The sequence below is a fragment of the Podarcis filfolensis genome, assembly GCF_964270895.1.
Source record: "Podarcis filfolensis genome assembly, chromosome: 2".
NCBI lineage: Eukaryota > Metazoa > Chordata > Lepidosauria > Squamata > Lacertidae > Podarcis > Podarcis filfolensis.
Window position 1 is genome coordinate 65,857,210 of NC_139605.1, and position 27,511 is coordinate 65,884,720.

The 27,511-nt window shown below is 41.9% G+C and overlaps 1 protein-coding gene across 9 annotated transcripts; it reads right to left on the reverse strand.

Moving 5' to 3' along the window:
- On the reverse strand, window positions 1–27,020 carry SLC25A48 (solute carrier family 25 member 48). Of its 9 annotated transcripts, XM_083600053.1 has the most exons (9): window positions 22,756–23,038; window positions 19,380–19,465; window positions 13,567–13,610; window positions 10,698–10,769; window positions 9,334–9,586; window positions 7,799–8,059; window positions 4,496–4,629; window positions 1,897–2,023; window positions 1–580 (listed from the first exon to the last, which is right to left on the reverse strand). In XM_083600053.1, exons 5-8 carry the CDS (start codon window positions 9,563–9,565, stop codon window positions 1,904–1,906), a joined length of 747 nt encoding a protein of 248 aa, XP_083456179.1. In that variant the 5' UTR covers window positions 9,566–9,586; window positions 10,698–10,769; window positions 13,567–13,610; window positions 19,380–19,465; window positions 22,756–23,038; the 3' UTR covers window positions 1–580; window positions 1,897–1,903. The 9 variants fall into 9 exon arrangements, with proteins under 9 accessions (XP_083456179.1, XP_083456180.1, XP_083456173.1 ...); XM_083600054.1 differs by lacking the exons at window positions 19,380–19,465; window positions 22,756–23,038 and adding an exon at window positions 26,925–27,020; XM_083600047.1 differs by lacking the exon at window positions 19,380–19,465 and having other exon boundaries at window positions 22,756–23,064.
- Between the last annotated feature and the right edge of the window lie 491 nt (window positions 27,021–27,511).

A 27,511-nucleotide genomic window follows, 5' to 3' on the forward strand; every position in this document is an offset into this window, starting at 1 on the left:
ACAGTACAAAGAATTTTATCACATTGAGTTACATTTGGGATGGGGGGAAAGAATCAAAAGTGTAAATTTGCTACATAAATGCTTAAACTCTTCATGAGGTTATTACATTCTTTCTTGTCTTACAATGGATAAAGTATCTAGTCACATGGCAACAAACGGGAAGACAGTTTGAGTACACAGGAATATATTTTCTTTGATTCTTCAAGGACCACAATTAACTACTTACTGATGGTTCTAGAAAGTGACATCTGTGGTCGTTTCCCAGCAGAACATGTTGCACTCTTACTTCACCAATAAACGTTTTTTATCATTGCCAGACAACCATGTGCATGTTAAAATTGTTTTTGTCTTTAGAACAAAACATTTTAGAAGAGAAAGGATTTGAATGAGAATTCAGCTGATCCATCCTTGAAACTCTTCAGTCCATGTACCATATCAAAAATCACTCATCGTGAACAGAACATTCTCTGATGAAATTTCTTCACTTCATATGCCACGTTGGTAAAATCAAGTTTCTGATCAAGGCCGTGCAGTTGATTTGGTTCAGGAAGTGAAAGCAATGCTCAAGTACAGAAGTTCCCTTAGGATCAAAAGAAACAGTCATCAGAAAAGCAATCCCACAAGCTGCCTACATACAGCAACATTTTGGAGACATTGGCATTGTACCAGTTTTTGGAATTCCTGCATCATCTCTGGTTGAACTGGTTGTGAATGTTTAAGAGCTTATAAAGCTTAAACTAGTTTCTTGGAAAAGCCAAAACCAATTTCCAGAAACATGGCCAATATTCCTGCAACAGATCTACTGGATGGGCCCGTTCTGAGTAAGCTACTCCCATGACCAGAACTATGCTGTGTCAGGCTGGGTGAGACCCATCTGGAACTCTGGACAGGTGCTACCAGTCAGTGTAGACAATAGGTAGGTAAGACCAGTGTTCTCACACTATGGCTATTTGGGTTTTGCTTCCTCCACTATTTATTATTTATTATTTATTTTTACTTCTGCAAACATTGGGATTCTCTCAAGCCAGCTGATACCGCCCTCTTGTGTGTGCACAGTGCGGTTTTAGTTATATAAAGAATGGTGCTTCTGTCTGAAAATGAGGGAATGGTGGACTTAGTGGCAACAATCCGATACAAAGGTTAAGGGGTCGAAGGATCTGTCAATTTTAGTTCTCTCCATATCTCATTTTCAAATCTTAAATTACGTTCTCCACATTTTGCAGCAATTTGAGATTTTTAAAAAAGAAATCCTCACGAAAAGTCAATTTTCATGCAACTTTCTCTTAATAAAATTTATTTTTATATGCAGTTTTGACCAATGTACCATTTTTTGCAAGCAATTTCCCCTACTGTAATGCATTTTTGGGTGTATGGTAATTTTCACTAATATTTTCATGTTATGCATACTTTCCCCTAATATATGCATTGCTGTAAATATTGTTTGGGTGAAGAACTGCATCACAAAATTCAGAGTAGTGCAAATGTGTGTCATGGTTCATATATTGCTTCAAAAAGTGCATATTTGGTAGATTCAACTTTACATAAGTACTAAATTGAATTTTTCCTCCATTCCTAGCCAATCTGGTTCATTTAAAGTCTAATCTTATGCACACATGCCTAGAAGTAAACTTCAATGAGTTGAATGAGACTCATTCTCAAGGCAGACCATGCAGGAATACAACTTTAATTGGTTTTACATTGATTTTAATGTGCTGGAGAGCATTCAAGTCTGTGCTGGATTTTAACAATTATGTGAAAGTATTTTTAACTGGTTTAAGTGGAAATTGCCTTCAAATAAATATATGCAGCATCACTGTCTACCTTGGTGTTGCAATAATTCCCTAGCTGTATAGACAGAAAAGGCATGAAACCTCAAAACGTTACCATGCAGCTGACCTGGAATTCAAGGATTTGCTTCTGCTTGTTCTCTTAGAGCTTTGAGTGAAAGTTCATATCCAAGAAACATGGCAGCACTCATTGGGAATCCTCGCACTGCATTCACTGTAAGGCCCCTGAAAAAGACCTGTTCAGAACAAAGAAGGAAAATTTACATCAAAAGAGCTTATCAATTTGTATTTTGGACAGAACATAATTGGGATGGGACCTAACAAATGGGAATTAGACATTAGGAGACTCCGGTTTTCTCATTAATGTTCTAAAAGGATTGTGATAACTGATAAATGACCAGGGCTGGATTTAGGTTTGATAAGGCCCTAAGCTCCTGAAGGTAATGGGGCCCTTTATATTTACAGCTGTCCTTTATCAACGACAAATTGTCACTGTTTTTTGTGTTGAATATATGCTATATGGTAATTTATGGACCTAATAGGTCCATAAAAGTAAAGGTAAAGGGACCCCTGACCATTAGGTCCAGTCGTGACCGACTCTGGGGTTGCAGCACTCATCTTGCTTTATTGGCTGAGGGAGCCGGCGTACAGCTTCCAGGTCATGTGGCCAGCATGACTAAGCTGCTTCTGGCGAACCAGAGCAGCGCACGGAAATGCTGTTTACCTTCCCGCTGGAGCGGTACCTATTTATCTACTTGCACTTTGATGTGCTTTCAAATTGCTAGGTTGGCAGGAGCAGGGACCGAGCAATGGGAGCTCATCCCGTCGCAGGGATTCGAACCGCCAACCTTCTGATCGGCAAGTCCTAGGCTCTGTGGTTTAACCCACAGCACCACCTGCATCCCTATAGGTCCATACACAACAGAAAACACTGTTGCTGTATGTATGTTTTATTTTATAAAACATGGAGCCCTAAGTTATAGCTTGTTTAGTTTATACATAAATCTGGCACTGTAAATGACAGCCCCCTCCTCTGTAGCCTCAGAGTCTGAACTGCAATCCATCTCAGACTCTTCCTGCTCACTTAACCCTGTCACTTCACCTGCTGCTGACACCTCCTTCTCCCAGCCTGCTCCTTCTTCATCTGACCACTCATTGCTGTTCCACCACCAATCCCCTGGCTCTGAGCCATCCTCCCCTGGTGGTTCAGTTGGGGGTTCCCTGACTGGTGCCTCCCACGAATCTGCATCCAGCCAGTCCATGACAATGGATTTCAGGAGAATCTTTCCCCCCATGTCTGTCCTTCTCCTTGATGGTTTTCTCTTTTGTGCTTTTATGTTTCTAGGCATAGAGCCAAAAGGAATTTGAACAAGGTTGTTCCCCCCCACAAGTGATTTATTTTTTAAAAGATTATATATATATATATATATATATATATATATATATATATATATATATATATATATATATATATGAAATGGATACAAGGACTGGTCAGTGAGCAGTGTTGTGTCCAGGTTACTTTAGGGAAGCTTTTAATATTTGATGAATTATTGTATTTTAATATTTTGCTGGAAGCTGCCCAGGGTGGCTGGGGATGGGTGGGGTATACATAATAAATTATTATTATTTAATAAGTTAAATAAATCAATATTTCACCCCTCCCCTCAACATAAGTGATCACAGGGGAAGTCACAACAGTATAAAACTCAATATGAAAATTACATTTAAAAACATATCAGTACCCCCATCCGTCATATGGGTCTCAGATATTCAGAAGGCCTATCTAAAAGACTGGGGAAAGGGAACTGTCTTCACCTGGCACTGGAAAATAAATAAATTAGGTTCTAAACAAACTTCAAAAGGAGAAGTTTCCACAATTGGGATGCCATATAGACAACAAGGAGTTGTCTGGGGTGATATTTTTTCCACTGATGATATCTGTTTATACAGCTGTGGGTGGCTGCAGGCAATATAAATTGGCAGTGGGAATATTCATGGCAGCAACCTAAGGCTGATGAGCTGAGATAAACGGGATGATGATGATTGAGGTAAGTGCTGACATAGCAGCATTTAATCATCTATAAGCAAGTGCTGATTTATGGGTAATGACATTCCATGTGCCTGCTTCCCACATCACAAAATGAGGATACAGTAATTCATATTGACCAGAACAACTAGCTAGCCTTGTTTAGTGGTTTCTTATCAGCTATAAACAGCTCCATGATCAACAATGGTTAATGGGCAAAACTTCAAGCCGTAATTCTTTAGTTTGCATGATTTTCAAGTGGCATGAGGCAACATTTTTCACTTGGGAAAGGAATGTCTGTAAAAAATTCTGGTCCATGGGAATGGGGGATGTGCAGCCTGCCACCACAGCTTGGCAAGCAATATTATTAATTACCTGCCTTCCACCCTAAGCTCCTAGAGTGAGTTACAACAAATAAAACACCATGTTAAAAACAGCTTACAGTCATAGAAATAAGGTGGGCCCTGAAAATAAAAAAAAATGGGTAGGCCACATTTACTGGAGGCAGAAGATGGTTATCACGGCTATTCAAGGCCATTTGGACTTGAATTCCATTTCTTCATTATGCATAACTGTGCTAGTTAAGTTGTAAATAAGGGCTGCCATGGGCATAATAGACCCACATGCAACTTGTTACCAAAACCTATTTCCTGATATTTAGTATTTTGATAGTGCTTACTTTTAGACCTTCACTGTGGTAACTTTGGGAGATACAGTCAATGACTCCTCTGTATTTGTTCAAATAAACCCCGTCAGCTTGAAGGCGACTCTTGACAACATCCATAGGAGTGGCTGTTCCCCAAGATATTGCTCCTACGAGAAAAGGGGAAAGTATTAGATATGAATACGAAAGGTTTTCTGAGCACCTTCATCGAAGAGAATTGTAGTTGTCTTTAGGAGTCAAGCTATTAAAAATATGCTAGAATATGAAATGTAACTTAAGATAATGTGAATTTTGCTACCTGGTTAAAATAAAGTTAGATTGGTAGCTAATGGTACTTGGCTTGCTTGTCTAAATACAACATGCTCCTTGTTTGTTGAATGGCAAACAGGTGTACTGTATTTAATAACAAATATATCCACTTCTGAAGTGGCCCTAGCTTGCCATTTAAAATGACCTCATCTGCTTCAGACAAGCTTGTCAACAATTCTTGCTACAGCAGGGAAGTGAGACACTTCAGGAAGTAGATTTTGACCTATTTTATTCAATGACTTATTCTGCCCCCCTTCTCCTAAGTGTTTCTCTGTTCAGTACTAAAAAGAGGTGACATTTAAGAACTGCAGAGTTTTGAATGTAGTATTTGTTGTGAAATGTTAATGCACTACAGTTTCATAAATATGGATTGCTTGCTATAGTTAAATCTGGGGCTTTTCACATTGTGCTAAATGTGTTTTTACAGGACAGTGACTTGAGATGGTGTCAGTGTTGTGAAATACTAGAGCAAACATAGGAAAACTCCAGATGTTTGGGACTACAATTCCCATCATCCCTAGCTAACAGGACCAGTGGTCAGGGATGGTGGGAATTGTAGTCTCATACATCTGGAGGGCCGGAGTTTGCCTATGCCTGTTCTAGAGGTCCTCTTCTTGTTAACTGGCAACTACTTTGTCTTCAAGTGAGATGGTGCTAATGTGCTGGAATTGTCACTTAGCTTACTTCAGCTGGGCTTCTGTTCTTCAGTAACAGAGAGCCAACAGCGGAGTAAACTATATTTTCTAAGTAAAATGATGCTCCATCCTTCTACAGAAATTACCAGGGTGGTTTACAATGAAAGATCCATGTTCATAAAAATGCATAGGGAGGAATTCAATGCCAGCTTGCCAGATGGAACAATCCTTGCTCTCTGCTGTTCTGGGATTTCCCCTCAAAGCTCAAGCTTCCCCCCCAAATCCACTCTGGCTGATCTGGAGAACGCCCACCCCCCACATATCTCATAGTGGAGAGGAGAGAAGGATTGTTCCTTCTGGCAAGCAGAAACGCTTGCACCGGCAGAATGTTGAGAAGTGGATAGTAAGAGAAGCCATACAAGTAATGCTGACACAACCCCTCACACACACGAAGTAGAATAATAGAAGCATAACCCTAACCCCACCCCACTCACCACTCCCACTCCCCCCCTTCCCCCCTTAATTTTTTTCTTCTTTTTCCTAACTGTTTAAACTAATTCACAAACCAAGAATTTATACATTGATCGCTAATAATGAAACATATGTTCTAGATATTTTCCCACATTTATTGTGCTATTTTTGTGATATACAAATGACATGAGAAAACTTGGTATGCTTATTTGTATATTATTATTCTTGTTTATAAAACCCAATAAAACAGTGGTTTACATGGAATATAGTGGGAGGAATTCAACATTTCGCTCTTGTTGTATTTCCTTGGTGGTGGGAGAGGTTGGGTGTGGCTAAGGGTGTGGCTGGTTGTCTTTGGTTGGCTGTAGTGAGAATTGTTTTTTTGTGTGAGTGGGGCGTGAGTGTGTATTTTTTAATCAGGTTAGCCAGATTGATTCGTATGCTGTCAGGGGATTCTTGTTGTTGTCTTGTTGGGCTGTGTATGTGATAAGGGGAAACCAAACCGGGGTGAAGGCGTCTTCTTCTATTTGTCCCCATGTCAGTTTTGGGGTATTGGTTAGCTTTTCTAATTAGGCTGTTTCCCATACTATTTGATACCAATGGTCCATGTTTACTCCTGACAGGTCTCTCCAGTGTCTGGCCATGATGTTTCTGGCTGCTGAGAGTAGGTGGGTTATGAGCTCTTTATGATGTGAGTGGGCATTATTATCTTGGAAGATGTTTAGTAGGGCCAGTTCTGGGGTGACTTCTAATACTTGCTTACTTATTTCACATATTTCTTGTATGATTTATGTCCAGATTTTGGGACATTTCCACCACATGTGGAGGTATGTTCCTGTGAAGGTGCACCCTCTCCAGCATTTTGGTGAGGTTCCTGGGCATATTAGCATCAGTTTCCATGGTGTTAGGTACCATCCGTAAGTGAGTTTCAGGGTGAGTCCTTTCCTTTTCGCTGATATGGATTTAAAGGGAGGTTTAGACCACATTCTAGTCCATTGGGTGGGGTTAATCTCATAGTCTATGTTGTCCTCCCATTGTTTTTTAATTACATCAAGGGTGCCTGTGGGGTTTTGGAGCAGTAGTTTGTATATTGTGGAGACCATTCCTTTGCTGTGTCCCTTTGTTGTTAGAAGGAGGTTTTTGAAGTAACCATGTAAACCACTTTGAGCTGTGGCTGATTAAGCAGTATAGAAATCCAATTAAATAATTTAAACTAAATTATTCGACTTAGGCAGGCACCAAGCAGATGAGTGAGACTGAGCTAGCTCATCCTTAAGGGGAGATGAGCTTGTCTTGGCTGGTGGACTCAAGGTGTCAGTCAAATGTCAGCTTCTTCTGACTGTGTGCCCTGTTTTCATCACCTTTTCTCTTCCGTTCCACTGTGACTCTACTGCTCAAAAGGCATGTGCTACCAAGTGGAAGGAGGCAACCAGCCAGGCACCTCATTGCTTTGTGCAACATCAGCCACAGCACACAGCTGCTAAATTATGCACACTGATCAGTGCATTGCACAGTAATAACAGATTTTTCTGGGCCTCTGACTGCACAGTGTGCATGATCGTATAATAGATAAGCACATTAAAACTTTTCAAAATACTGATGGCAATCCTAGGAGCAACTTATGTGATAAACAAACACAATATGTCTTCAATTTAAAACACTTCTAGGGCTACCACTAACATTGCCACCACTACAGAAAAAATAATATAATAATAAATTTTTATTTATATTCCGCCCTCCCCAGCCGAAGCCGGGCTCAGGGCGGCTAACAACAATAAAACAGTACAAAAGTACAGCACAAACAACACTCTAAAAGCATGTTAGGAGTGAATAAATGAGCTCAAATTTAATCAAGGCTCTAGACAGCATCATTTCTGGTGAAGGAGAACAGAAAAGGACATACCTGCAATGCCACCGGCCATCCACACAGAAAAGGGACTTGGAGAAAGGCATCCATCTGGAGTGATCCATCCACAAAGTAACGTGTAAGGGATGAAGTATAAGCAATATCCTGGAATATCCCTCAGAATCATGGCAGAAGAACCGCGGTACAATCCCCCTAAACCCTCTTGCCGAAGGATCATGCCAACACAGTGAACTGGACCTCTGTAAGCAGTCTCTACTGAAAAGCCAGCCGCTCTGTGCTTCAGGTTTAAGTTGGCTGCTGGAGCAAGGAAAAACACACTTAGTGTCAAGTTACCTAGTATTCTTCAGAACATCGTTTTCCATGTCTGTTTCCTTTATGTTCCTTCTTTCGTTTTGACAATCTCTGTCTGACTAAAAGCTGCTATGGAAGTTTTAAAGCAGAGGTTGGCTGGCCATGTGTCATGGATTATTTAGCTGCGATTCCTGCATTGCTGGGGGTTGGACTAGATTATCCTCAGGGTCCCTTCCAACTCTATGATTCTTCCCAGGTGGTTCTGGGAAGGTGGGGGGGCACCTTACCTACAAACCCAGCGCTGGCTCTGGTGCTTGGTGATTGCAATGTAAGGTCCAAACTACCTTTCATATTTAACAAAAGTGTTTGATCCAGCTGCTCTTGTTTTGAATAAAAAGTATCTGCACTGCAGAACCTTAATCTGGAACCTGCTCCCATTCTGGTCCTATTCCAACTTTTGCTGCCAATTACTCTTTCCTGGTCTGCCTTTTGCCCCTGAAACTGCTCTCCAAAATACAGCTGGTCAGATTAAGTGTTAATCACACTAATTTAAACATGTGACTAACACGATGCGGTTTGCCTGTAGGACAAATAGTTTTGGGAACATCCCTCTGTAATATTACACTGGAAGAAAACTGACGGCAATGGCAAAAAAGGAGGAAGGAAAATTGCCTGCAGCTTTGATGGTAATCTTTTCATTTCAACAACAGCTCACTTTTCAAAATGAGCTGTACAATACATTCAGATTTTCTTTGTCATACTCATGTTCTGGCCTTAACAGCTTATAAAAAACCTGTTGTTTTCTATTTGTTTTCTGCTTTAATAAATAAAACAATACTGTGGCAGATACTGCTTTTTGCTTGTGTAGTTCTCTGTAGCTCAAAGCTCGGAAATTAAAGAGCGAGAGAAATTCTCCACTCATATCAGAGCCTCACAATATCGCTTCTATTCACTGTATGTTTTCCATCACATAATTTGAGGTCAGGACTCTGAAGAATCTTTGCACCTTCATGCAGCTAAATATTTATCCATCTGCAATTAGAAGCATTTTAAACTTTTTTGGTCCATAAATGCTAAATGAGAGTTGTATTAGGTATACTTCATTCTACACATATGAGAACACATGGTAGAGTAAAAAAATATTATATACAAGAATGAGCCATATACGTTGGTCATCTAGCTGTAACACCACCGACATATCATTATAAGGCGGGATAAAGTATAAGCTAGAAACAAACACAGAAGATTAAAAAGAAATTAAAAATTGGATTTTCTTTTACCTGCAATAAATGTTTGTGTCTGCATCTGCAGCCTTATCTTTACCAGATCAACTGGACCACCAATTCCAACTGAAACAGCCCCTGCTGCCATGCTTGCTAAAGCCAAGTCCGCAAGTGATGGAGGATGGTGAGAATTCCCATAGCGCTGTTGGCTAATGAGCCTTTGGGTATTGCTAAATACACCAAAGACCACTGAGTTGTAGATAGCAATGCTAACTAGTGGGAAAGACATTCCCTTGAAGAACCCAGCCACCTGCAGATGAAAGAAAGTTGGATGTGAATAAGAATGTGTATGATTGTTCCTTCCAGAAAGCTTTAAAATCACAGTTTTACCCGGATAAAACAAGAGTGATGGCTTTAAAAAATAACAACACCTCCCTTCCGCTTGACACTGAGCAACATAATAGCAAGTGCAGCAATTGTACACAGTAACTCAATATGTTTAAGAACAGCACAACTAAGATAATGACATCATACAGCAGCAGACCCTCCAAGTGTCCCTATTTTCCAGGGACATTCCTGATTTACAGAGGCCGTCCTGGGTTCTGATTTGATCCCGGAATGTCCCACTTTTCCTTAGGATGTCCCTATTTTCATTGGAGAAGTTTTGGAGGGTATGTTAGCCTATCTCTATTTTTGTTGGAGAAATGTTGGAGGGTTTGGAGTTCTCCGACCCCTGAGCCGTCTGAAGGCAATCCTGTATAGGGAAGCTTTTTAAATGTTTAACGTTTTATTGCATTTTTATGTATGTTGGAAGCTGTCCAGAGTGGCTGGGGCAACCCAGTAAGATGTGTGGGGTATAAATAGTAAAATTATCATTATGGAATGGGACATCCCTTTTTTCACTGGAGAAATGTTGGAGAGTATGCAGCAGTGGAGCTATAACACTGTTAAGACCCAGAATGAAAAGCATATCTCCAACAAAAATCTTTTTACCTGATATCGCAAACTTGACAGTGTGTGGGACAATCACACTTTCTCAGGGAAGGAATTATCCGATCTGGGTGCTGCCACCAAGAAGGCCCTGTCTCAAGTCACCACAGAATGGGCCATGTTGGTTAGTTAGTCATGAGCCAGTTGCCTTACATGAAATTAGACCATTGATCCATTTAGTGTTGTATATTCCAATGACAGTTTCAGCACCTGGCATGTCCTGCTTGGGTCAAACGCTGCTTGGCACCCTTTTTTGGCACTCTGATCACCAACACTGCTGCCTGCTACTAACACCCACCAGCAGCTAAGGCTGCCACGGTGAGCAGGAGGGTGAGGGAGACACTAGCAGAATAGGATCAGAGGCTGCTATGCTGAGGGCGTCTTCAAGTCTAGAGTTGTCATGGTGTATTCTGACAAAATTATATACTTACAGCTTCATTCCTGTAGACAGTGAGAACACATTTAAATGTGTTTCCATAGCCTTGTCCAGCTTGCAAGCGAGTCTACAGAAGAACACAATTATGAAATTAAACAGAAAGAAATGTGTTTCCAATTAATCGAGAGCACATGCTTTACAAACAATGTCCACTTTTATTTGACTATAATTCTTGCTTTGTTCCAAAGAAAAATCAGGGCAACAAATCATGCTCTCTGTCCAGTCTATGCATTACCAGAAGCAGTTCTAACCACAGTAAAAGAGGAGAGAGAGGGAGACAGCACATGTGGGATTTAGCACAATCTTTTACTTTTTCACTTCTTTATTTTATTATTTGCTTGGTTAATTATACTATATCATTTAACAGATTTGTTGCTCAAGGATTCATCAAAAACTAGAGTGCTGGGCAGCACTTAAGTGTCTGTCTGGCTAAGCGAAAGCTGAATCCCATACTTACCCATACACAGACACAAACCATAAGAGCAATCTGGTTTAGCTACATTAAAATCCAGGTCATGCTTGCTTAAGCTACCTTCCAAATTCCTTTTATTCACTGACCATCACATTAATTTCTTGTTCATTGAAATCAGCCCTCTGGCTGGCAGATCCTTCATGGGGTTTAAAGTTTTGTCAAAGTACTCCCTCTGAGCACGGCCTACATGGCTTACTTGTTAGTTTGAAGAGACCTGATGTACTGGAACATAATCCACATTCAATGCACCAAGCTATTCCTCACGGGTCCCCATTCTCAGCCCCCTATTCTTCAGGATGCGCCTTTGCTATGTTCATCAGTAAATACTGAATTACTCTATGACTCCACTTCTCCATTCACCATTTAAGACCTTTCCCTTCCCCCCACTGATTTGGAAATGCAACAAAGCTGCCTCGTTGCTATTCCCCTGCTGCATCCAGATCCAAGGGCAAAGAAGGTGCCAGCTTGACAGTTGTCTTTTAAGCCTTGAAAGATGCGTTGCTTGTTTCTTGGCTGTGCTCAAGCAAATGTAGGAAACGTAGCAAAAATGTTCCCACAAGACCTATTGTCGGCTCGTGGCACGCACTACCAGCAGCGACAGTATGAAACAATCCATTTGCCAGAACTGGAAGGCACATATTCCTTCGACGCTTGCTTCATGGACAGCACAACAAATTGTAAACACACAAATGCGATTAGTGCTCTGGCACAGCAACGACAGGAAGGAGCGGGGGGGGGGGGGGGGGAGAGCATTCAGCCAAGCACTGTACTTTGACGCCTCTCGCTTTCAAACCCTCCAAGCATGCACAGCCACAACCCTGTTCATGGGAAGACAGCACTTGCTACACGCTGGAACAGTCTCCTGCAATATCCTGGCCCTGGCAACAGGCAGCATCTTCTGCATCGTAAAATGGACAAGGCTGTAAACCAAGGTTGGAACAGACACCCAGTCTCAGGGCCGAGTCTCACATGGACCATGAGGGCTTCTTTGCAACCTACAGCGTCATCCGTGTGCATCCAAGTGCTCCGTGGGTTGCAGCATGGCAAATCCATGGTATAATGTTCGCAGTGGCATGCTAAATCAGGAGCTGAACTCTGGTGGTGCTTCTGCAGTCACAGTGGCTTCTCTTTAGATATCGTCAGTGCTTTTTTCTGGGGGTACGCATGCCCCTAAACATTTTGTGACTCTTTGTACTTTTGTCCATTTACTGTATTTATTTTTCCCAATCTGAACTATAAAATGGTGATTTTCTTGAGTCAAAATGAGAGTACCCCTAAACATTTTTTTTTTAAAAAAAGCAGTGGATATTTCCAAGCCACGGAAACAAACACACAAATGTAGGGCATCTCTTGAAGAATCTCCCAAATGAAGTAGCTACCAGTTTCCTATAACATGGACTTTCATTTCTGACTCACATTGCAGAAACCTTTTTTGCCCTTTTTATTACGCCCTTAGAAACAATTGCATCCACCCATTGTTAAGTTCGCAGAAGGGAAGGACATCTCTTGCAAAGATCTGTTTTTTGTTGTCTGACGCAGAGAGGTATATTTATCCTTTAGATTAGAACATCCAAATTTCTACCAGGGCTTTACAGATTCGAGTAATGAAACTTAAAGGGGGAATGGGAAATGATTTATCCTGTAGAGGTCGGGGAGTAGAAATGTAAACCACTATTATAGCTAGGATTTGCCATTTTTAAATTAGTCCTGCTTCTGTGAATTAACAGCAGGGGAAAAAAATAAGCGGGTAAAATATGGAGAAAACTTCATTGATATTTCTGCGACTTCTCTGAAGTTAAGACATAAGAGCAGGGTCAGTGAAAAGGTGGCAACCCTAAACACAACTATGGGGGTGTTTCACGCATTTGTGAAATGCTGCCCCAGGCTTTCCACATGACCCGGAAAGCTATCTGTGGACAAATGCCAGCTCCCTCAGCCTGAAGCAAGATGAACGCCACACCCCATAGTCGCCTTTGACTGGAATTAACCGTCCAGGGATCCTTTTACACACACACACACACACACACACACACACACATTGTTGCACACCACCTCAATCTCTGAACAGTGTGCAAGCTTCTCACTACGTATCTCACTACAAAGAGTACCCATGTTCTCTGTAACATGATCTCTTTCTGTTTTGTATACAGTGGTACCTCGGGTTAAGAACTTAATTTGTTCTGGAGGTCCATTCTTAACCTGAAACTGTCCTTAACCTGAGGTACCACTTTAGCTAATGGGGCCTCCCACTGCTGCCGCACTGCTAGAGCACGATTTCTGTTCTCATCCTGAAGCAAAGTTCTTAACCCGAGGTTAGTGGAGTCTGTAACCTGAAGCGTCTGTAACCCGAGGTATACTAAACTGATTTCAGAACGACTGCAACACTATTTACCTTTACTGTGTCCAGAGGATGTCCCACAATTACAGCAGCAGCTCCTGGAGATTAAAATAAAACAACTGAATAAAAAACAAGTCATTTTTTAAAAACGTATCTTGTTGTTTACCTCAAAGCATGGGCGGGGGGGGGGGGGGCTGCCATCTGAACAAACGACAAACCTCTCTGTTTTGTAAATTCCTAGTCAGCTCCCACCAGCATAATTATGCAAGCTGAGAAAACAATGTGAACCATAGATGGTCGCTGCATAAGCACCCCAGAGGAATTGCTTGTCAGTACAAATCCGTACTTTCTCTGGACCAGGCTGGGGTGTGGATTGGACTGGGCAAAAAGGGTTCCTCTGCCCAGCTCTGCCAGCTTCTGTCTGCAGAGTGATGGTGCCAGTGCCCCATCTCTAGCACAGAGCCACCCTTCTGCCCACCAAACAGGAGGGTGAAAGTGCTGCTGATGGGTTCTCCATTGACAGAAGGCAACAGAAAGCTCTGGAATAGATCTCAGGCCAGCCCCACTGCTGCCACATGATAGCATAGGGTCCAGTCTGGGTCCATTCACTGTGTCATCTCCAGGTTGGTGCAGCAATCAGCCTTCCCTTTCACCCTTGACACCATGCTCAGTGGAGCTGTGGATGCAGCAATGGCCCCACCACTCTGTTAAGCCTTGCCAAGATTAGGGTTGCATCCTGAGCCGGCAATTTCCAACCTGTGTGTCAGAACATAACCAGGGCTTTTTTTCCAGGGAGAACTCACAGGAACTCAGTTCTGGCACCTCTCAGAAGAATGAGGGAGGGGTTCATGGTGAGTTCTGGCACCTCTTTTTCTAGAAAAATAGATCTGAGCACAATAGTTTGGATGCCATGAAAAAATACATTAATGAAATAACTACAGACCATCAGCTGATGTGAAATTTTGCCTATTTTCAATTCACCTATCCAGGCGGTACCTTCTCTGTGAGGAATTATATAGCCCATAACCCTCCACAACGTGTGCTAAAAGTGATCTACAGAATATACCGTATTTTTCGCTCTATAAGACGCACCAGACCACAAGACGCACCTAGTTTTTGGAGGAGGAAAACAAGAAAAAAAATATTATGAATCTCAGAAGCCAGAACAACAAGAGGGATCGCTGTGCAGCGAAAGCAGCGATCCCTCTTGCTGTTCTGGTTTCTGGGATAGCTGTGCAGCCTGCATTCACTCCATAAGACGCACACACATTTCCCCTTACTTTTTAGGAGGGGAAAAGTGAGTCTTATAGAGCAAAAAATACGGTATTTGGAAATATTCTCTGCAGCTTTCTTTCATAAGTCAGGATGTGTTTAAAGCTTTACCCTTAACATTGATTTTTGCATCCAGTTTATTGTTCACCCAATTTGAGAACAAGATGACTCAAAATTACCAGGAGACACTGAGAATACAGACAAATAATTAAACATACTATGCATAAGACGTGCATAACATGCATACAGAAATTAGGTTTTCAGATTTCTCTCATCGAGAAAATAAATGACAGTTTTGTGTAGATTTTTTGTTTTTTTACTTACTTGGGAGCATTTCTGAGAGTTTTTCAATAAGACAGTAGTTGTGCAAGAGGAGGAGGCTGCCAAATCTGAGCTAACACTCTCAACTCCTACCCACCTGTTTCTCATTCAGCAGGAAAATATCTAATGCATCATCGTCGTCTGTGAAGTAAGGTGCCAGGAGAGGATTTTGCTCCTGGGGAGGTTTTTAAGTACAATATTGATGAGGATCCCAGTTGTTACCATGCTATTTGGTTTGGTTAACATTGAAACCAATGTAATTGGTAAATCTATGTAAATAAATGGGGCAGGAATTTGCCTACCAATTTGAAATCAATTAGTTTGATCAACTTTATTGGCAACTATTACTGGAAACCATCTGGAAACCGTTTCCTGTTTTAGGGTGGTATTCAACTAAGTTTTACTCAGAGCAAACCCACTGAAATGAATGAACATCACAGATTTAGCCCATTAATTTCAATATTCTGAGTAAAATTTAGTTCCACCCTTTTCAGGTTGTTGGTTTTTTTTGTCATATGTGATGCATTCTCTTAATTGGAAGGGATTCCCATCAAATTGCTTTCAGTCAGAGAAAGCTACCTATACTTTCCTGCACCAAAGGTGTGTTTCTTTTAGCACATACCAAGGTGGAGTCAAATATACTGTTAACTTTTCTGAGCGAGTGCTATGACAAAACTTATTTAAGTATACAGATGAGGAAATGAACATTCTTGTCTTTGGTCATTAGCCAGGTAAGTAACAGATGATGTACTGACAACCAATCTATAGAACAAGTTTGAACCCATCAGTATCTGTTGTTGTTATTCTCAAGCTGAGATATCTGGCAAATAAGGGCTTAGCTGTTAGATGAAAAGCCAAGCAATTAGCACCTTGGCATTTTGGCTTGCCTTCCACCAAGGATCTAAATATTGCCAATGTTTCGAACCTGTTAGGCTTGTATCCAATATAGCGCTGCATAACCATCCTGTCAGCACAAGGATTTCCACTTGCGCAATGGTGCTTTTCCTTTTCTCCTCCCCCCACATGCCCCCTAAATCTGTTATGAGATTTCTCCCCAATGCTCCAGAGCAGATTTTGGGGGGAGAGCACAGGGCATGCACAGGAGGTGTGGGAAGAGAGAGGGGGAATAAATCCTTGCACCAATGGGACAATGCAGGGGGCTGGACTGGATTACTCCAACTCTACAATTCTATGATTCTATGACAGCTACCCAGAGGCGTAAGAAGGTCAGGTGGTACCTGGTGCAGACAATTTTTTGTCACCCCCTCCACACACATTGTTTTTTGGAGTTTTTTGCCTGCAAAAATGGTTTTACATTATTTCATATTTACTTACAAAGGAATGTGGATTCTGAGCCTTTGATAACAAGTAGGCAACTATGGACAGATACTTAAAGCTACAGGATGGATTGTGTTTTGGCTTGTGTTATTTTATTTATATTTCTTGTTTATTTATTTAATAAAATTTATTTTAGAAAACCTGCAAAGTGGTTTACCAAAACAAAAAACAAAAAAAACACCACAGCAATAAAATCAGGAAAAATTAACAATCCTACTTTAAAACATACAAAAGCTAAAATATTAAGATTAAAATTACTTCAACTTCCCAAGCATCTAGGTATGCTTGCCTAAAGAAGAAGGCTTTTAGCAGGTGCCCGAAAAGTGTCTAGCAAAGGCACGTGCTTTGCTGAAATTTCAGCCTTCATGACATAGGAAAAATGCCAAGTAAACAGCTATTTTCGTGGAGGAGGGTCAAGATATTAACTGATATGCATGAAATTTCATATTAAGCTATATAATCCCTAGTGTAGTAAGATAAGACCTTTGGAGCAGGCATTAAAAAAAAGAGAGTTTTTTTATGAACCGCCCTAGTAGGGCAGTAATTGTTCCTTGATAATTTGTCACCCCCCTTGATAATTTGTCACCTGGGGCGACCCCTTTCCTACGCCCCTGCACCTACCTAGCACTACATGGGATACAAGCCTTAGGTTCCAAATTTAATCAATAGTTGCTCTCTCTATGCAAGAATTGTGTTCTGTTTATCTATTAGAAACATAGGGAAGTTGCCTTATAATGAATCTAACCCATGGCCCATCTAGCTCAATATTATAAGATCACTAGCAGCACTTTTTAGATCTGATCAGGCCGGGCTACCTACCCCTCATTTTCCTCTACAGCACTTGCAGAAATCACCTTCTTGACCATTGGACTATCAGTCTCGCCTGCTTATAAAACTATACTTCTATCATTTGCCCAAATTTGAACAGTTACTGTTCCTTGTTAATTGTTTAAGCAAAGTCTGAGAACATGAGTAGTTCTGTACATGAAGTAACAATCTTCTTCCCCCCTTTTTCTTTTTAAAAATTAATGTAAAATTGTAGGTGGAATAGAAGAGAGAATTTTGGATCCAGAATTGATCTTCCATTCTGGGAGAGCCTTTGATCCAGCAGAGACTCTCACTGATGGAGGTGATTTATTTTATTTTTTGGCCAAATTTCCCACCTTTCTGCTTCAAGCTTCTATACCACCTTCCATGAAGGACTGAAGGATCCCCCAATTATCCAGAGTAGATTTTCAGGGACTGAAAGTGTTTATAAAGTACCCAGTGAATATGCACTAATGAGTGGAGAGATAAATATATATACTGTAGTGCCATTCAATGGAAATTGCCTCTCCATGCATCTATAAGAGGGAGCATTGCAAGAGTGGAACTCCATTCACAGAATTTCATGATGCAACCCATTTGTCATTTAAAAATAAAAAACTTGTTTTTATTATTGCTTGTTAGCCGCCCTGAGCCTGGCCTTGCCTGGGGAGGGTGGGGTATTAATTATTATTATTATTATTATTATTATTATTATTATTATTATTAATGTCTCTTTATTGTCATACCTGTTTATCTAATTTTCAGAATCTCTGTAAATGATCCTGTATGATTTTATGATGTTTTAAACAGATAAATTGGACAGAGAATATTTATATTACTTTGCTTAGATTTTCTTCCGCATAGAGGACAGAAGCTGAATTACATCAGCCATCAACTCAGTGGTCCTAAGAGCTTCCTCATACGCTATCTTTTTAGCATGGTAAACATGTTGTGCATTTACTAGAAAGACAGCATGCAAGGCAGACCATCCCTCTCTATCATGTGTACGCACAGTGCAACTGGAGTTTATTTTTAGTAATGTGAGTAAACAACATTTGCCGCTAGTAAATCTTCACTAGAACTGATCCTGCATCTACTGTAAAGGTGACAGGTCATTTACATTTTCCTTACCATTAATTACCTTGTCATTTTACAGCTTTACAGTATAAACAACCACTACAGTGTCTGGGACTGCCACCAGACAGAATCAGCTGGAAAGGCTGGTGGCCGTGAAATGTGCTCCCTTGGGAGGTAATAGCAAGACGGCAGGCTGTGCTATTTGCCAAATGAACATTTGCCCATTGAAAAACAGAAGAGGATGTTGCATGAGCATGGCACTATACACACAAACACACACACACACAGTCATACCTTGGGATAAATACGCTTCAGGATAAGTATTTTCGGGTTGCGCTCCACGGCGACTCGGAAGTAACGGAGCGCGTTACTTCTGGGTTTCGCCGCTTGCGCATTTACAGACAGTCAAAATGACGTCACACGCATGCGCGGAAGCGGCAAAAGGCGACCCGTGCATGCGCAGATGCACAGTCGCGTTCTGTTCAGGATGCGAATGGGGCTCCGGAACGGATCCCGTTAGCATCCCAAGGTACCACTCTGTGTGTGTGTGTGTGTGTGTGTGTGTGTACACACACACACACACACTATTAGGCTATAATTTGAAGACTTCCCCCCTCCTTAACTCTTTCATCAAGTGAAATATAAGAATTTTACACGTGTTACAAAAGCTCTGCATCTTAGGGCAAGAAGCAATGAGAAAAATAGCCTTATTTCTCTTACTCCAAGGATTTTGCAAAGTAACTAACAGTCTCTCTTATAAGAGTTAATTAGCAAAACAAGAGTCCTGGGATAGCTGGCTTTTCTATTTGCCACTTATGTATGTATGTATGTATGTATGTATGTATGTATGTATTTACACGCTTTAGCTGAGATTCCTGCATTGCAGGGGGTTGGACTAGATGATCAACTCTACAATTCTATGATTTATATATACCACATTTTCTCCCAAGGAGCTCAAGATGGTGCACATGATTCTCCTGGTTAAGAAATTCAACAGGGTTACCAGGAACATCCCCAGTCAATCTTCCACCCCAACCTCCTTCTATGCTCACTTCTGGTAAACTAAAGGACATTGTTGCAGCCTCTTCAGGAGATCTCATACATTTTCCTGGGACACCTGCATGCCTGAACTCTTACTCTGCAAATAACAATAAGAGGCTGTCACCTCAGGTTCTCCTGAAAGGGGTAGGATTACAATTCGGTACTATACATCTTCGCACCTCTTAAAAGCAGGAAGGCACGAACAGTCAATATCAAGAGAGCACAAGCATTCACATCATTATGAGGGACAAGCCCTGGAACTGGGTATGAGAGAGTGGGGAAGCCCATGGAGAAGCTGTTGGACCTGAGATCTAAGGCCGTCTCCAAGGCCAGAGAAGGAGGGCCAAACACTGAATGTGGCAACCCAATCTAAGGAGTAGGGAAATTCCTCAAAAGAAGAAAACAAGGAAGACTGTACTCCTGTTCTTCTCTATAACTCATCTCTTCAGTGACTTAGAATCTTATGACTTGGTGGAGAGCGCCAAAGGAAGCACAAGCCACTCGTACTTCCTGTTCTCTGCTTCATTGTAATCTGTGAAGCAGAATCCTTTCATCACCCACCACCAATATGACCCGTGGGCTCCCTTCCAGCTCTACAATTCTAAGATTCAATGATCTTCCTAATGAACATATGAGGGCCAGATGAAGAGAGGAAGCTCTCACATTGCACAGGGGGGAAATATGTGCATATTCTGCCTCAGACAATACAAAGAATCATGGGATAAGACAGACCAACCCCCTTTTTGGCTAAGAATGAAACTTTGCAAAGCTATCACAGACATTTCATATGCTCTCCTTTCTGGAGAAAGCCACAAATCCCTGATACATTCCAGGAGGGTCATACTTTGTGTCATACTTGGAAAATACAGTAAACACATGAACAAAGGTTCGGGAATACATTAAAGGTAAAGGTAAAGGGACCCCTGACCATTAGGTCCAGTCGTGGCCGACTCTGGGGTTGCGGCACTCATCTCGCTTTATTGGCCGAGGGAGCTGGCGTACAGCTTCCGGGTCACGTGGCCAGCATGACTAAGCCGCTTCTGGCGAACCAGAGCAGCGCACGGAAACGCCGTTTACCTTCCCGCTGGAGCGGTACCTATTTATCTACTTGCACTTTGACGTGCTTTCAAACTGCTAGGTTGGCAGGAGCAGGGACCGAGCAACGGGAGCTCACCCCGTCACGGGGATTCGAACTGCCAACCTTCTGATTGGCAAGTCCTAGGCTCTGTGGTTTAACCCACAGCGCCACCTGCGTCCCTTTCTCGGGAATACATTAGTCGTATCTCATTCTGCTTCTTGCTATGGGGAGGCTCTTTAATCCATCAGAGGCTCCTGTCAATGGAACAAGGAGGAGAATATTGATCCCAATTTGCCCTCCCCTCTTCACCCCCATGCCACCTCTCACATGGTTCAAAGAGTCCCCCAATCTACCAGGCGGATTTGGAGGGGTGGGTGGTAGATAATGCAGGGAGAAGAGGGAATATGCAAAAATTGCTTTCCTCCCTCCATTCTGTTTACATAAGCCTTCACTGAATCAACTGTCCATTACTGGAGGGACAAAAGCCCATCCTACCCAATATGACCTTTCTACTAAAACACACACACCAGTATTTCTGATTCCTCCTAGGAACATAAGCTGCTGGTTTGTCTAGCTCAGTATTGTCTACAGGCAGCAGCTCCCTTGGGTCTCAGGCAGGCGACATTCCCAGCCCAAACTGGAGATGGCAGGGATTGAACCTAGAAGCTTCTGCATGCAAAACAGATGCTCTGCTAGCACTGAGCTATGACTGTTCCTGTCTTCAGCTTCATCTCAAGGGCTGCAATGCATTAAGAGCTCATTAAATTGAAGCAACTTTTTGCATGACTATTCCTCCAGTGAGCAAAGCACAGAAAGTAATTTTTCCTGTCCAGAATGTTTCCTTTGGACAGTTTTACAAAAAAAATAATCTGGCAAATTGTCTATCTGAGCTCTCAGTAGCTATGCATGTATGGCAAATTTCACCATTTGCCACAAGGTGATGTCCTGGGGTGCATGTGGCTCCTGTAGTCCACGTTTTTAGAAAACAGATGAGGTTTTCCCAAATGCTTGCTCGGAGAGCTGGTAAATTCTGAGCAAAAAGGGAGCTGGTGAGAGATTTTACCCATCAATGTACAGTGCAGCGCTTGTCACCACAAGATCCACTTTTGACTGTTTCATGTATGTGTGTATTTACTCATGGACTATTAGTAGCCCATTGTGGCAAGCATTGCCTTTCAATTCCCAATAGGAATCCGGAAAAACAACTAGCGTGAAGCCAGCAGAGCCCTTCCATTTGCAAAAGGGGTTCTTCCATTCCTGGAAGGGCTCCATCTCTTTGCAGTTCTGCCTTCAGTCCAGCAGAAGCTCTCTCGGTTAGAGGAAGGAAAGGTGATTTTCACTTAGTTTCCCCTGTTCATGCCCTAGGGACGCGGGTGGCGCTGTGGTCTAAACCACTGAGCCTCTTGGGCTCACCGATCAGAAGGTCGGGGGTTCGAATTACCCGCATTACCTCACATGGTGTTCTTGGGGGAAGGGAGTCTTCTGAGCCTCTGATGCAGTTTTTGTGGAGTAGACTGCTGGCAGATATATTTGGGAAGTTCTCTTCTCCCTTTCTATCAACTGAAACATTCAACGAGCAGAAATCCACTGGATCTATGAATCCAGCCCATTGGTATTTATGTTTCCCCCCACATCTCCAGAGCAAATTTTGATGGAGGATAGGGAGCTACATGGGAAGAGTAAATCTGACGAAATTAGCTCTTTTTTGTAGGGCCTTACAGTACCTCTGGTTCCAACTGAACAAGAAGAGTGAGGGGAGGCAATCAGTCTTTTTGTCCACACACAGAAAACAGGCAGCCAAGTGGACGAAATGCTGGCAATTATCCATATTTTCTTATCAGGATTTCTAGAAAGAACTGGAGTTCATGAAGGGCAAGGGAGTGGATGAATGGTGCATTTTGACTGGCCAACATAATGTCCCAGCTGTCCAAACATCGGGCTCTGTCTCCATAGCTAATTGACTTAGGATATGCTAATAATGGTATTTCACCCAGAAGTATACTTTTTTTTTATCTGAACCATACATTACCTGTGGGTGTGAGTATGCTACCTTTGACACACACACAAACACACACACACACACACACACAGGTCTTTATATCCATAACAAGTAGATAAAACTTCACGAGGCACAAGGAATACTGCTGAATTCAGAACTTTTCTTCCAAAATTGGACATATTAACATACATGGAACACTTACACAGAATGTCATGTGTACCATCAGCCAAGCTCAGAGTTAACTAGTATTCAGCGAAATATGTGCCCCTCTGCTGATCCTTTTTCACAGCACCCCACAAGGGTCACTTACCTCCTACCCATCCAGCTACAAAATCATCCAATTGAAGGCTGCCCATAATATTATTATTATTATTTTTTAAAAAGCAGTCCTGTTCAGTTTTATTCTTGGACAGTTTGCAGTTCACATTCAGCTCCTTCAGCACCAAGCAAGCAACAGAAGAGAATCTGAATCTGCCTCCTTCAGCCTGTTTTTTTCCACATCCCACAGTGTCCCAGAGTGACTGCAGCAGTTTGTTTCTTTGACAACTTTCAGCAGCCTCAGAACTGAAACAACTCTGATTCCAACCTCTCACACTGTGTCTCTCCCAAAGTGCCTTCAAAGCCCACGGTGACATCACACCCACCCAGTTTAAAGGGACAGTGCCACAAGAGTCAAAGGCTACAGAAACAGTCTGGATACGTTACCAATTAAATGCAAATAACTAAGTTGCTTTGTTCACATATATGTTTTTTGCTTTTGAAAAAGGGAAGTTCATTCTCTCTCTCTCTTTCTCTCTCTCTCTCTCTCTCTGTGTGTGTGTGCTGGTTTGCAACCCAAAAGTACAATTGTATGGGTGGGCATCAGGGCCAGATTTAGGTTTGATGAGGCCCTAAGCTACTGAATGTAATGGGGCCCTTTATATGTCCAGCTGTCCTTTGCCAACAACAAATTATCGCTGTTTTTTGTGTTGAATATATGCTATATGGTAATTTATGGACCTAATAGGTATCTAAAGCCATTTGCACATAACAAATGTGCAAATAACAATTTGCAGGGCCCATTACTTACATCATAGGAGCCTACACAACACAAAACACAGTTGCTGTATGTAGGTTTTATTTTATTTGTTTTTAATCTTATATTTTGGAAATGTACATCCAGGTTTGTTTTTCTTTTAAATTCCCCCCAAGAGAGTGGGGCCCTAAGCTATAGCTGGTTTAGCTCCTGCGTAAATCTGGCACTGGTGGACATATAGCTGGAATTACATAACCATATAAGAAACCCAAAGTGGCCAGCAATATTTGCGGGGATGAAATGAAAGTCATCTCACCTCCTCACCCATAGGGTGAACATTACTAAGCAGTTACAGAAACATGAGAGCACTCTGCTTCTAAAAGATGTTGACAATCTTTAACTTAAGTATCCTCCTGAAAACAGAAGAACTCAAGAAGATCGTCATGAATTCTCTGGATGAATAGGAAGGAAAATTTAGCCAAAAGAGAATTTAGGCTAAACAGCATTAGCTTTAACACAGATGAGTTGCTGCTGCTTCATTTTGAGCTACAGAGCAATCCTGGTGGGGGGCTGGGAGGGTCTGGCACCCACCACTTCAGCTGCAGCCCTGCCAACTTCTGCTGGCTAAGGTGGAAAGTGCGAGTGGGGGACAGTTCCCACCCACCCCACATTTTTTGCTGCACTAGCTCTAGGCTGGCCCAGCTGAGGAGCCTGAGGATCAGGGCTGTGGAGGGATTACAAGGATCTGGATCCAGCAGATGCAAAGGTGCCAGTGCTGTGAAACACCCTGGGTTGCTGCTAGTGGTACATTCCCACTTGGCAGGTGAAGCTTGCTTGGTGAGCCCCCTACTCCCCAGCAGCAGTGCTCTTCTCTACTCACAGAGGTTGGTGAAGAGGCAAGTAGGCTGGGATGGGGCCTACTTGCTCCTCTGTTAATACCCACCCATCCCCAGCCATCAACACTAGGAGGATTGTTGTTGATAATCAGAAATATAGCTATGCTCTTAATTGTTTTTCCAGCAAAATGTAACGATGGACAGGAAGGTGTTTCCAGTAGATACCTGGATGTGGAAGTTAGTGCCATAATCAATTCACCTGTGGTGTAGTGGTTAAGAGCGGTAGTCTCGTAATCTGGGGAACCGGGTTCGCGTCTCCGCTCCTCCACATGCAGCTGCTGGGTGACCTTGGGCCAGTCACACTTCTTTGAAGTCTCTCAGCCCCACTCACCTCACAGAGTGTTTGTTGTGGGGGAGGAAGGGAAAGGAGAATGTTAGCCGCTTTGAGACTCCTTAAAGGGAGTCAAAGGCGGGATATCAAATCCAAACTCTTCTCTTCTTCTTCTTCCTCTTTTGCTGCAACAAAACGTATTTCCAGAAGGAGTGCTCAGCTAATTATTTAATATTGTTATTTCCCCTGGTCTGTTTTAGATAGCAATCCCTTTGGGATATGAACTTGTCATACTTGCTGTGTCCTCTGTTTGTTCACCCAAATGCCTGGACAGATCTTGCACCCATTCATCTTGTATGTGCTTTGGGTCAGTACACATGTCCTGCAACCTTTGTTTGCATCAGTGATCCCTGAATCGCATGTAGACTCCTTTCTTAGGTTCAAGTGAGCATATGAAAGCCAGTGGTTGGACCAGCAGGTGCAATACAATTGTCCACCCTCACATGTATATTCCATATGGGGCTTTTGTTACTGCTGAATTTGTTCCTGTGTACGTTTCACTATATGCACACACTGCTTAGATCTGCTGGCTTACTTTTCACATTATTGGGACAGTGGTGCAAATGTCATGCAAAGAAGGAGACTGGACCAGCAACAAGCAAATTAATGGGTTGAATTCTTTGGAAACAGATTGCTAAACTGAGGCATATTTTAGGAGTAACATCACCTGCTGCCAGGTTACTGAGAACTAGAAAAACAGGTTTCCTAATCTCAGAATTATGAAATACAAAGTAACTGTCCAGAGTGGACAATGCATCACAGAGGTTGCAAAATAGTTAAGCCAGCATACACACAGAGTTATGTGTACTGTGCTGTTCCTTCACTATATACACTGTGTATGTGTTTTGTCCCAAAAAGCAAATCGAAAGAAACTGGATATTGTATTCTGCACATTCATCGGGGTGGGGGGTGGGGTTGCCCCTCTTTGTAAGAAAATGTCTATGTGCCCAGTTCAATCATGGCTGGGCATACATTTGAATCTGAGCCTCCCACTCCCAAACTCAGCACTGCATCCCCTACCCCAGCCTGTGCATTTAAGAAAATTTCCATGATGGAAATGACATTTTGCTACTCAGAATCCACAGAGCCCAGTGCTAATACTTTGAACAGGGGTTTCACTAGCACAGTTGTAACCAAACTCTCAGGATTTTTACTCTTGACCTATAGTTATACATTACCAGATAACACCAGTGGCACATTAACTAAGATCACGTAATTTCATAATGTGATGACCTCAGTTCTTTACTTTTTACCCCAAAGGTAAAAGATTTCCAACTGTGAATTGTGCAGACCCAGAATGAACTCTTATTTCCTCACGTCTGTGATGATTGTTAAGAAAACAACCGCTTATCATTCAAGTGCCTTCATATTTAAGTTAAGCTTTTAAGAGAAATAATCTCTAGAGGTGTAAAGAAGCAGGCCAGTCAACAGAGCCACAATCATGAAAGCAAATGATCTCACTGGGATTTTCTAAAACAATATAGTTTGGACATGAACAAGTTGCTAAAACAAAGTCAGCTATGGAAAATGTGTGAGAGACCACTCTGTGACATCTTCTGAATGTCATTATCATGATCATGATTGTAAAAAAGTACAGTACCAGTGAAGGGAGATATATTTATATACTGTATGTGCAAAAAGAGGAAGAAAAGAGAATTAAAAAATGAAGAAAAGAGATTACCTTTTCCATTAATAATTATACTATCATATACATGGCCATATAGACTAAGAATAAGTGTGCATTTGATAATAATCATAGATCACCCCTAACAAAGTACAGTGGTACCTCGGTTTACGAACTTAATCCATTCCTGAAGTCCGTTCTTAAACTGAAACCGTTCTAAAACCGAGGCGTGCTTTCCCTAATCAGGCCTCCCGCCACTGGTGCCCTTCCACCATTCGGATTCCGTTCTTAGAACAAGGTAAAGTTCGCAAACCAGGACACAACTTCCAGTTTTGCGGAGTTCATAAACCGAATCGTTCGTAAACAGGGCTGTTCTTAAACCGAGGTACCACTGTATGTGTGAGTTGCATTTGATTGCGCCTTAGTCATCCAATGCATTGTGAACGTACATCATTCTTCTACAAAGCATTCTAAAACTGCCTTCCCCCTCTTGCCCTATCCGACTGGTCACTTCTATCATATTCACTACACCCCATACTTTGGTTAACCAGTCTTCTGAATTTCTGTTTGAGAATATGTTCCAGACTTCTGCTGTGACAGTCTGAGTTCTTACCCAATCCAAACTCCTGTTGTGCCCACTCTTCAAGTCATGCCAGAATGGATTTGGTGACTATTCTTAGCTCTTCTGCAACATGAAGTTGAATTACATACAGTGAAAGAAAACAGTAACTGGAAGTATAGTACAGGTCTAAAATTAAATGAGGGGGTTTGGTTTTTGCTGTCCAACAGCAGCTCAGAGGAAAGATGACCTGTCAGAAATGTCTGTGAGAGAAAAAGTGCCAAGGGATAATACTCTGCAATGGGCTTACTTTATTACATCAGCAGATTAACAGCTTCTCTAATATCTTGTCAGCCGTCTCAAGAATAATTGACATAGCAAGTCTAATAAGGTTCGCCTTTCCAGGTCTTTAGATATATTGCCAGTCACAAATACCGGAAGGTAAGACTGGTTGAATTCTGTCATCTATTAGTTCTGAGCAGACAGGGAAGAGAAATTCAATTCAGCTCTCATTTAAAGGCAAACCTAACTATTTCACACTTTTTGAGACATTGTGCAAACTGAAAGACAGCCATCCTGTGAAATTCAGGCTTCTCCAAACATTGCAATGCAGTTCTCCAGCCAGGAACTGTGTGCAAAAA

Bases quoted from the DNA above. Each gene is read 5' to 3' on its own strand.
- SLC25A48 (XM_083600047.1), bottom strand. From the start codon at position 22,801: ATGGGCAGCCTTCAATTGGATGATTTTGTAGCTGGATGGGTAGGAG. The intron at 13,611-22,755 runs GTAAGTGACCCT...TTTAATCTCCAG, and splicing joins TGTAGCTGGATGGGTAGGAG to GAGCTGCTGCTGTAATTGTG. The intron at 2,024-4,495 runs GTAAGCACTATC...TGTTCTGAACAG, and splicing joins ACCACAGTGAAGGTCTAAAA to GTCTTTTTCAGGGGCCTTAC.